This window comes from Pan paniscus, chromosome 14 (assembly GCF_029289425.2).
Source record: "Pan paniscus chromosome 14, NHGRI_mPanPan1-v2.0_pri, whole genome shotgun sequence".
Classification (NCBI taxonomy): Eukaryota; Metazoa; Chordata; class Mammalia; order Primates; family Hominidae; genus Pan; species Pan paniscus.
Window position 1 is genome coordinate 44,455,415 of NC_073263.2, and position 12,478 is coordinate 44,467,892.

General features: G+C 36.2%; 1 protein-coding gene across 1 annotated transcript in view; it reads right to left on the reverse strand.

Moving 5' to 3' along the window:
• Positions 1-2,906: 2,906 nt before the first annotated feature.
• Positions 2,907-12,478, reverse strand: part of NUFIP1 (nuclear FMR1 interacting protein 1) — a 49,569-nt gene continuing 39,997 nt past the window's right edge. Inside the window, exons 9-10 of the mRNA XM_003807667.6 lie at positions 7,066-7,298; positions 2,907-4,980 (exon numbers count right to left, since the gene is read on the reverse strand). Of these exons, the coding sequence (XP_003807715.2) occupies positions 4,864-4,980; positions 7,066-7,298 (350 nt within the window). The 3' untranslated portion in view covers positions 2,907-4,863. The remainder of the gene's footprint in view (positions 4,981-7,065; positions 7,299-12,478) is intronic.

Consider the following 12,478-nt stretch of genomic DNA (forward strand, 5'->3'; position numbering starts at 1 on the left):
GGAATAAGATCTCATAGTTAAATGCTAATGTGGTTAATGTTCTACAAGGCTAAAAAACTGTAACCTCTTTTCTATCACAGAAAAATAACATACCACTCTACCAGATCATCGTTTGCAGCTTATCAAACGATGTACAAGTTAACATCTAGCTCTAGAGTCTGGGCCTTAACAACAGTAAATCATAGTCACAATATGTTAATTACCCATTAGGTGAATTTGGTTGACAATGCTCTAGTACACTGTTTCTCAAACTTTTTTGTTGTTGTTAATTTTTTTTTGAGACAGAGTCTCCCTCTGTCACCCAGGCTAGAGTGCAGCGGTGCAATCTTAGCTCATTGAAACCTCTGCCTCCTGGGTTCAAGTGGTTCTCATACCTCAGCGTCGGCACAGCTGGGATTACAGGCATGCACCATGCCCAGCTAACTTTTATATTTTTAGTAAAGACAGGGTTTCGCCATTAGATTGTACATGAATCTAAGTGCAGCATTAGATTCTCATAGGAGTGCAAACCCTATTATGAACTATGCATGCAAGGAATCTAGGTGCACTCCTTAGGAGAATCTAATGCCTGATGATCTGAGGTTGAACAGTTTCATCCCAAAACCATCCCCCTGCCCTGTGCATGGAAAAATTGTCTTCTATGAAACTGGTCCCTGCTGCCAAAGAGGTTGGGGACCACTGCTCTAAATCTTCAGCCAGTTAACAAGCTCCCTTCTCAGTCAAGGTTAAATGCAGAAAGACAGCTTATACAAATGCAGGGAAAACATACACCAACTACCAAGAGGGAATCCCTCTTTCCTAGCTAAGGGGGAACATTTAAGGACAACAGACAGCACACAGAGCCAATGATAATCAAAGGGGAAAACAAGGAACAGAAAATGTGAAAATTCTGATTGATCTCCTCTGAGATGTAAGGGTACTACATGTATGAAACAAGAATTAGAGGATGGGCGTGATGGCTCACGTCTGTAATCCCAGCACTTTGGGAAGCCGAGGCAGGTGGATTACCTGAGGTCGAGAGTTTGAGACTAGCCTGGCCAATATGGTGAAATGCCATCTCTACTAAAAATACAAAAATTAGCTGGACGTGGTGGTGCGCACCTGTAACTCCAGCTACTCTGGAGGCTGAGGCAGAAGAATCGCTTGAACCCAGGAGGTGGAGGTTGCAGTGAGCCGAGATAGTGCCATTGCACTCCAGCCTAGGTGACAGGGCAAAACACTGTCTCAAAAAAAAAAAAAAAAAAAAAAAAAAAAGCGGGGGTGGGGGAGGGAGGGGCTGGGGCTGGGCATGGTGGTTCACACCTGTAATCCCAGCACCGAGGTGAGCAGATCACCTGAGGTCGGGAGTTCGAGACCAGCCTAATCAACATGGAGAAACCCCGTCTCTACTAAAAATACAAAATTAGTCAGGCATGGTGGTGCATGCCTGTAATCCCAGCTACTCAGGAGGCTGAGGCAGGAGAATCGCTTGAACCCAGGAGGCAGAGGTTGTGGTGAGCCAAGATCGCACCATTGCACTCCAGCCTGGGCAACAAGAGTGAAACTCTGTCTCAAAAAAGAAAAAAAGAAAGAAAGAAAGAAAAAGAAAAGAAAAAAGAATTAGAGACAGCAATCTTTAATACGTAAATACAAATTACTAGCAAGGCGAGGTGGCTCACACCTGTAATCCCAGCACTTTGGGAGGCCAAGGCAGGAAGATCACTTGGGGCCAGGAATTCGAGACCAGCCTGGGCAACATAGTGAGACTCCATCTCTACAAAAAATTAAAATTTAAATTTAAAAAGTAGCCAGGCTAATAGTGGTGTGCGTGCCTGTGGTCCCAGCTAATCAGGAGGCTGAAGTGGGAGGATCACTGGAGCACCAGAGTTTGAGATTACAGTGAGCTATGGTCATGCCACTGCACTCCAGCCTGGGCAACAGAGTGAGACCCTGTCTCTAAAAAATAAAGAATTACTAAATTTAAAATGAAATAGAAGAGCTGAATAATAAGGTAATGGATATGTTCAAAGAGTGAATTAGTGGTCTGGAAGGTGATATCTGAAGAAATCTTTCAGAATAAATAGATCAAGACAAAATACAGAAGTATAGTGTAGAGAGTAAGTTAATAGGTTTGACATCCACCTAAGAAAAATAATTTTAAAAATCTTATTTAAAATTGCCTTTTAGTACAAGAATGGTACAATGACTCAGATGAAAGGACCGTGGGGGTAAGCAGCATGAATGACAAATGTCCCAGAGATCTAGACACAAATTGGTGAAATTTTAAGACTCCGAGCATAAAAAGAAAACCCCAAAAGTTTTTCATGAGGAAAAAATAGGTTACTTATCAATAAATAAAGAGAGGTAATCGGATTGGTGTGACTTTAATCAACAATACTGGATAATAGCAAATGATTGTGTTATAGCTTCAAAATTCCAAAGGAAAATGATTTTGAGTCTAAAACCATAACTCAATTTAAAAAACTTTAAATTGAAGATTCAACATTTAATTACTTGGAAGATATGCAGCAGCACACCAGAAAACTAATCCTGGGATGCAAGAGAAAGCAATCAGAAGAAAACAGTAAAACTCATAGTGGCCAGTAACTATTTACACACATGCACCAAGATCCCAGGGATTAATCTAAAACTAAAATCGTATCTGATTACATCACAAAAAGAGGCTGAGGTGGGGAAGTGAAACAATGCTAAGGTTACTGACTTAATTGGGAGATGGATGGAAGATGTGGCTACTAATTAACTCTAAACTTAAAGAAAAAAGGTAATCACTAAAGAAATAGCAATAGGTTTAATTACTTCCAAACCACTGGAGGAATAACAAGGAGAAAAAAATAACAAGCCAGTAAGATGACAAAATAAAAACAAGAGGGCATGATATATAGAAAATACAAAGTAAGACAGCCAGGAATAGTCCAAATGTTTTAATAATCTCAATTAATATAAATGTATTAAATTTCCCAGAGCTGGTTTGATTAAGGAAAATAGAAGTTAATTATAGAGGATATGAGAAAAAGTAAAGTATTTCAGTTATAAAAGGCACAACTCACCAATAGTCATGTAATGCTTACATTTCAGAAACTGATTAAACGAACAATAAGATAGGAATGTAGAAGGCAGAAAGTTTGAACAATTAACAAGCTAAATCCAAAAAAACCTGTACCCAAAACAGGCAAAGCACCCCTCTACCCACCAAAAACTCATAGAATATTTACAAATATTGACCATATAATTCCATAAAGTAGAAACCATACAGGCTATATTATATCTCCTTAGAAATTTTAAATACACTTGGAATCTGAGATACCCATTAAAAATAAACAATAGTCACCATAGCTAAAGACTGTCAGACATACAGCCAAGGGAGTACTCAGGAGTATTTTCAGTCCTAAATACATTTATTATCAGGAAACAAGAAAAACGGAAAATAAAACTGTTTCTATAATATACCTTAAGGCAGTGTGGGGATCAACAACATCCCTGGAGATATGGTCATCAATGAAAGTAGTCCAGGAGTCCATGAATTCATTTATTAACCCATAAGCCTATAAAATGTGTATGCTAACTAGTAATAAAAGTACAAACTGTGTTATATTTTAGAATATCAACTCAGTTGTAACACTAGTTACTTCATCCTGAGTTGGTTGGGAATCACATCTTTGAATATATCAAAATTAAACTGAGTTCCTTGAAGTCAGACATGGCCTTATTTATTTGTACACCTTTAATATAGGCACAATAGAGGTACAAAGAGTAAGCACTCAACAGTGTTATATGAATTGAATTAGTTAATGTATAAGGCAGATAATTTCCCAAAATATGGGGCTCACTGGAGGAGTAGGGTGAAACAGAATAAACAGATCTGTATGGTGGGTACAAGGCTGGAAAACACTGGCTAAACATGAATCTTCATCTCAGGTCTGTGACGTCACTAGGGTCACATGCCAGGTGTTCCAAGATTCTGGAGAGGATTTTACCAACATGGAGGAGCTATCAGCTTTCTTACCTTTCTTCCTTGACAGCAAGATTCATGAACTTCAATAATCATAATGTTAGGAAAAGTTAATCTTCAACTATAACAAACTAATTTTTTACAAATTTAGTCCCTTTTAGCTGTATGTCAAAAGGGCAGACCAATAGCTACAGCTAGTACAATGACTAGAACACAAGCTCAAATTCCCTGGTATTATAGGAGACAAAAAGATCTCAATAGCTTTCATTTACTTTACAATTTTTAAAAAGCTTCAATTAAGTACTTCAATTTTATCTAAACATAAAGAGGCCCCATCTGTATTAATATTTTAAACATTCAATATTTGAGCTATGTAAGTCGTGCTAGTAGGTGAATTTAAACATGTCTTAAATAAGGAATATTTACATTTTGAAACCTTCTGATTGTATTAATTTGATCTGGTTTATTTTTAAAATATTCCCCCTTGCTACAGAACATCTTCCTTTTCTGCATTAAAAACAAAATGGCTGTATTTCTCTGCCCAACTTTGCTTAGCTGAATCAATCCTTTTAAAAGCTTTCTTCTTTACTGCTAAACCTATCTTCAATTCTTAACTAACACAACATCAGTCATTCTTACATGAGAACAATACATTAAAATAAATACAAAGAAAAAATTCTCCCAGCAAATACTAGAATCAATCCCAACAATACAGACACAGTCTTAAAAAATCAGTTATTTTTTTATTTGCATAGAACCAAAGGAAAGACTTAAAATTCCAACATACATCCTACGAGGCTTACAATTTAATTACAAATCCAATTTTGAGGGAAAAAAGGGTTTTGGTTTTCCTCTACTAACGAGGATGATACTGTTTCACATGCTTCAGTTATGTATGCTGAAACACCAGATGCCTATACAACTTTACTTTTCGCAGAATTAGTATCCAGTCCAAAAAAGTCTTTTTTGATGATGTACCGAACACACTGCAAAATCACATTTCTTTCATGTCGAATGTCCGGAGCTAGAAGCTAAAACACAATTTAAAAAAAGATGAGGTGGTAAATAAATTATATCTGGGAAATACAATCTAAAATATTGCATGTACCCTCTCCATATAAAGAAGACAGAACAATAAGAAATATGTATTATATTCACTATTTTGCTAAAAAACGATGCAAGAACATGTCCTTTTAATTTATATCAAGACTATCTAGCTTTTTATTTATTTATTTATTTTGAGACGGAGTCTCGCTCTGTCGCCCAGGCTGGAGTGCAGTGGCGGGATCTCAGCTCACTGCAAGCTCCCCCTCCTGGGTTCACGCCATTCTCCTGCCTCAGCCTCCCGAGTAGCCGGGACTACAGACACCCGCCACCATGCCCGGCTAATTTTTTGTATTTTTAGTAGAAACGGGGTTTCACCGTGTTAGCCAGGATGGTCTCGATCTCCTGACCTTGTGATCCACCCACCTCGGCCTCCCAAAGTGCTGGGATTACAGGCGTGAGCCACCGCGCCCAGCCAAGACTATCTAGCTTTTTAAACAGTACTAACGCTTATATTTGGAGTCCTCTCTAAGAGTATCTAGCATAGGACAGGAAAATAGGTTTAAACGTCTGCGATTCTTTTTTTTTTTTTTTTTTTTTTTGAGACAGAGTTCCACTCTTGTTGCCTAGGCTGGAGTGCAATCATGCGATAACCTCCGCCTCCCGGGTTCAAGCAATTATCCTGCCTCAGCCTCCCGAGTAGCTGGGATTACAGGCATGCTCCACCATGCCCGGCTAAAAAGTCTGCAATTCTTTAATCTAAAATTATGTCAAAGAGGATTGCCCAAACCCAAATTCATAAGCAGCCTAGAAATTGATAAGTACATCTATTTACATGTAACAATGAAAATAGCAGTAAAAACTTCCAACATTCCTTGACTTTTATAACTTTCCATTTTTGTGCTTATTGTAATTAAAAGAAAGCTAAAAATCCCTGGTATTTAGAACAAGCACATAATCAAGGAATCACATGTAGTTTGCCAAAAAGGAATTTACTTTATTTTCTGGTGTTATTGATAGAGTTCAGAAACATCATACAGAAACTTTCAGTGGAAAGCTCACTTAATTTACCAATTATAAGGTAACTTTTAAAAATGTAATTTACTATGTATACAAAATGGAGCGTATATTTCAGATCCATTTTAATAGGAAGCAACTGTGCTACAGGTAGCACCTCAAGAGTGTAGCCACTGAACACTTTAGCTACAAAATAAGTACTTAACTTGTAAGTCAAAACCAGACTTTTCACAGAATGTCAACAGTTTTATAACTCCACTAAAAAATGTAAAATACTTCTATTGCTTAGACATGAAAATCTTTGATTTTCAAACAGCTTCATGTCCACTACTGAGAACTTGAAGATGCATTGCTTCCTCTTTATAATTTGAAGAAAGCTATTAGATTTTTGAGCACATAATGCTGAGAATAAAGCCACGAATGCACAGAATAAACACAAATAAATAAAGGTGTACAAAGAAAAAAAATTAGCATGGTAGTGCATGCCCATAGTCCCAGCTACTTGGGAGGCTGGGGCAGTAGGATCACTTGAGCCCAGGAATTCGAGGCCACAGTGAGCTATGATCACGCCACTACACTCCAGCTTGGGTGACAAAGCAAGACCTCAACTCTTAAAAAAAAAAAAAAAAAAAAAAGGTGGAGGAGGGAGGGAAGGAAGACAATCCCAGAAGATAACAAATGAGAATTGTTACTGTATGGTTCTCAACAGACATTTGTACTAAAAATCTTTTTTTCCCTTCAGCTTGCCATTGTACTTTTAGCTGTGCTTTCACTGGAAACTTAAAAGAAAGTCAATAAACCTCAGTAGATACTTCCTTACCAACTAGTGAAACCTAAATTTATTTTAAGTGGTTGTAAAAATTATATTATTCCACATTCACTGAATATACCAGCTATATGCCAAATGTAGCTGCAGAATTAAGATACAAAGTCTCCAAGGTCAATGTGTCTCTGGTAACCTTAAAACAAACACACACACACACACACACACCCCAGTGGCTCTATCTTTATGACGTGAGAACACAAAGATTAGAACCTAAAGAAAAATAATTTACCATTTCCAAGAGATATGGATGGTGTGTTCTTGGTTCGAATAACGTTTGATAGTTGTGATAATCTTTTTTCCTCTTAGGGTTTGTCTTTTCAAAACTTTTCTTTCGGTTCTCACTCTTGGCTTCTGAAAAATTTCTAACAGTTGCTTTAACATCTTGACTTGGACTCTTAGGAGCACTGCTATCAAGAACCTGGTTTTCTGCCAAAACGTCTGCTTCAGTCTTGATGGGAGTTTCTAAGTGTGATGAAAAACAAACACAAAAATAAACAAAACAAAACAAAACAGGTAGACCTTTCAAAAGCAACCAACAAATCCATAATAATCCTCCTAGCCATAATATTGTTCACTTAATAACTTAAAACTATGAAAGATTTTTGCAAGGCATTTATAATGTATTCTAGTATTTTTCAAATTGGAAGCTGTAACTACCAAAAATTGAGAAGACTACCATGAAGAGCTACAGAAAGTGATCTCTATGAAAGAAATAATGCCAGATGGAAACTTGGATCTATACAAAGGAAGGATAAGTGCTGGAAAAAGTAAATATGTGAATAAATATAAAAGACTTTTTTTCCTCATTGGAAAAATTTTAAAACTAAAGCAAAAATATTAAGTGTATGTGCAATTTATAACATCTATAGAAATAAAATCTATGACAACAATAGTAAAAAGGCAGAAGGAATATGTAAGTAGTATACACTGTAAAATCTTAAATTACATGTGAAGTAGATAATATCATTTGAAAGTACACTATGAAAAGTTAAGCTGCATACTATAAACTGCAGACCAACTCCTAAAAAGTAAAACAAAGAAGTTAAAAGGATGAAAGAAGATACCAAGCATATACCAATCACATGAACGCTGAAAGGCTGTATTAATGTCAGACAAAAAAGACTTCAGAACAGTGAACATCACCAGGGATGAAGTGGAACAGTTCATAATGCTAAAGGGGTCAATTCGTCAATAAGACAAAGAATAACACCTAAGAACAGATTTTCAATATGCATTGCAGCAAAAACTGATAGAACTGAGAAGAGAAGTAGACAAATCCATTATTATGATTGAATATTGAACGTTCTAATCTCAGTAATTAAAGAAAAATTGGACAGAAAATTCGTAGGGATACAAAATACCACTAACAATTAACTCAAATTGACAAAGAACACCCGACCTAATACATTTTCTTGTCAAGTTCATATGAACATTTACCTTGTGTTGGGCCATAAAATAAGTATCAATAAATTGAAGAAATTGAAAGTATAGAGATATGTTCTCTGACTGTAACAGAATTAAACTAAAATCATTAACAGAAAACTAGCTAGAAAACCCCCAAATATTTAGAAACTAAACAACACACTTCTAAATAATCCAAGAGTTAAAGAACAAATCATAAGAGAGATTAGAAAATATTTTGAAATAAATAAAAATGAAAACATAATGTATCATATTTGTGGACTACAGCTAAAGCAGTTCATGAAGGTACATTTATGGCTTTCAATGCTTAAATTAGAAATGAGAAAAGTCTAAAATCAATTATCTAAGCTTCTACTGTAATGTGTAGGGTCTGAGGAAAGAGGAAATACTAAAAAGTGAAAATCAGTGGATTAGAGTGAAAATCAATGACAACAGAGAAAAACCAACAAAACCAGAAGTTGGTTCTTTGAAAAGATTAATAAAATTAATAAATGCACCAAGACTTTTTGAGAAAAAGAGAAAAAAATCAATTAACAACTTGAGAAATAAAAGAGGAGGACATCATTATAGATCCTACAGATATCACAGGAAATATTATGAACTATATACCAATAAATTAACAACTTAGGTGAAGCAAATTCTTTTGAAAAACACAAATCATCAAAACCCACTCAAGAAGAAATAGGAAAATATGAATAGTCCTGGACCTATTAAGGAAATTTAATTCATAATTTAAAACTTTCCCAAAAACAAAATGCCAGGTTCAGATGGCTTCACTACTGAATTCTACAAACAAGAAACAAAAAGAAAAACTGGTAGAAATCTTACACAAACCCTTAAAAAAGAGGAGGAAATAGATCCTTACTCATACCAAATCTATTACAATAAAAGAAAACCATAGACCAATATCCCGCATGAACATGTATACAAAACTCCTTAATAAAATATTAGATCAAATCCATCAATGTATTAAAAGGGTAATAGACCATGACCAAGTAGATTTTATCCTGGGAATACAGGCTGGTTTGACATTTGAAAATCAATTGACATTTCACCATTATTAACAGAATAAAGGAGAAAAACCATATGAACAGTTGAAAATTCACAAATTTTAAGCTCAGAATCTTCACCTCTCCCCACTCCCCAATAGTTATACTATTTACTTACTATGAATCAGTGTGATATGATATAAAGAATTCTATTCTAGAAGTTGGGAGACAGGGTTCAATTGCCTAGACAAGAGTGGCAAAACCCATAATACTCAAACATTACATAGGGACTCAATGTAGAAATTATATTTGAAAAGAAGTATAGGGACAAGTGGTAAAAGCAGACTCTGGTGCCAGACTGTTAGGTTCAAATCCTAGTTCCATCATTTACTAGCTGTGTGACCTTTGGGCAAGCTACTTATCTCTACCTAAATCTCCATCTATAAAATAGAGATGATAAATAAGAAAAACCAGGACACTATTTTCTATTATTCCCTTCCCCTCAAGTATCGATCACTCAATTCAGGAACACAGAGTCAAATGAATCAGAGCTTATAATTGTCAATTTTCTGCTAAGAAATGAGGATGGGACTAACATTTATATTTTTCTCTTTCTTGAGATTTACAACATTTCCCAGCTAACTATCATATATTAATGTAATGTTCACCAATTAAATTTTAAATATAGCTCATTCAGTTCTATCAAACATTTAACACCCTTTTTGGTTTGTGGCCTTCTGAAATAGTCTTTAATTTGGAAATCTCCCCCATCATAGCCAAATCAGTTTGAGGAAACATAATTTTGGGGAGTTGTAAAACTGTGCTTAAATTCTAACACAGTTAAAAAAATGCTAAAATGCTAACATGCAGAATAGATATTAAACCAACCCATTTGGAAGTATTTCTTATTAAATTTGTATCTTAGTGATTCTTACAGACCCTGATGTGAGTATTACCTCTTCCTTTGCTTCAGTCTTTCTTGAGGGACACTTCCCTTGTTTAAATATCTTTCCAGAAAAATGCTATCCATGTTTAAGATTCCAAACACTTTCATGCTAATTCTTAAGTCAAGACAGATCTTAATTATGAAGACACAATTGTTAAACTCAGGAAGAAACAGATTGTTCCTATATATTTAGAATCCAGGTAAATAAGCAGCCTTCTAGATACTATTTCATGGTTAAAAGACCACTTTGTTTCCTTGGTATTATTTATTTAAAACTCCCTATGTGTCAATATCCCATCCTAGAGCCCAGAATTAATACTGAAAGCTAGAAATTTGCTAGTGACCTGGATGGCTTAATAAAGCTGAATTCAAATTATATAAAATAATTCTTAAGACTTAGGAATGTGAAGCAAGGGTTTCTTCCTTAAAGCAGGACATTTTAACAATTAGTCAAAATGCATTCATACAAAATCTTATATATAGTTTAACAGATAATATCCTTTGTTATCTATAAAAGAAAAGTCTACGCATTACTGTGCAGGATGACAGTAAATGCCAAAGAGAGAAAGACAATAATGGAAGGCAATGAAAGTTGGCTTCTTCGGACTTTTAAGACTCCAAACCTGTATGTCAGGTCTGCTACATACCAGCTTGCCAAGCTTATTCCTTTTTTTTTTTTTTTTTTTTTTGAGATGGAGTTTTACTCTGTCACCCAGGCTGGAGTGCAGTGGTGCGATCTTGGCTCACTGCAACCTCCATCTTCTGGGTTCAAGCAATTCTCCTGCCTCAGCCTCCTGTGTAGCTGGGATTACAGGCGCACACCACCACGCCAGGCTAATTTTTGTATTTTTAGTAGAGATGGGGTTTCATCATGTTGACCAGACTGGTCTTGAACTCCTGACCTCCGGTGATCCACCTGCCTCGGCCTCCCAAAGTGCTGGAATTGCAGGCATGAGCCACCGTGCCCGACCAAGCTTATCCTTTCTATGCTTAAGGTTCTATAAAATAAAGAGGTGATCTCAAAGATCCCTTCCAGTTTCCTTTCTTCCAATTTAAAATTATGGCAGTCTCAAAATGAAGACATGAGTATAAAAATACTGTTCCATCTTAAGAAACAGAGAAGCAAGCATTAGTCCAGCCTGTTTTTATGGGATTCTGTAATTCTGGTAATAGTTTTCTTTGCTATCACCTGTTATGAATACAACTGATAAGCAGGAAATGTAATATGTGTTTAAAGAATAACTCCGTCTTCATACCAATGTATGAGAAACAAGAGCACAAAAAAATGCTATTTTTCTTAAAATTAAAATAGGCAACCATCTGTTAAGGAATACTGTGATAAAGCCAAAGTAGCTTATATTTCAAAATTCAAGTAGCTATTAAGAAGCTACCATAGTAAGCCATGGCCCACTTAAAAAAGAAAAAACTTCCCATGTTACAGACACATGTAAACACCATTTTTCATATTAAAGCCTAACGGCTCCTTATTCAACATCTTCCAAATACATAAACATTGATTATCTCTAGCCTAGTCAACATTAAAAGTGCAGCCATCTCCATCAAACTACATTTCCTTTTTTTTGAGCCAGAGTCTCACTGTCACCCGGGCTGGAGTACAGTGGCACAATCTCACCTCACTGCAACCTCTGCCTCTTGGGTTCAAGCAATTCTCCTGCCTCAGCCTCCTGAGTACTGGGACTACAGGCACGCGCTGCCATGCCCGGCTAACTTTTGTATTTTTTGTAGAGATGGGGTTTCACCATGTTGGCCAGGCTGCTCTCGAACTCCTGACCTCAGGTGATCCACCCTCCTCAGCCTCCCAAAGTGTTGGGATTACAGGTGTGAGACACCGTGCCTGGCCCAACCAATTACATTTGAATCTTCTCTTCATTCTATATAAACACTTTTAGACCTGTATTCTTATTCTCAGTACAGCTCCTACTTTGATTACACGTCTTGTCCTGAGACATAGACATGAATTCTCTCACGGCCGGTAAAGTCTAAATAAAATGACCACACAGAGCCAGGTGTCCACAACAGTGGAACATAGATTTATTCATTAAACATATGCTGGATTATTGATATAAACCTTGGATTAAAAACTGCCACACTGCATCAGATCAAGAGCCTACTCATAGCTCTTTCAGGTAGCCCTGAAAGAGATGCTGAAGGAAATTAAACTGGTTTATCACAATTAAATTTCACAATGAAGCCTCACACGTTACCATCCGTAACATCATCTTTAAAGGTAAGACATGTATTCTGAAAGTTACTGACTTCTCAGA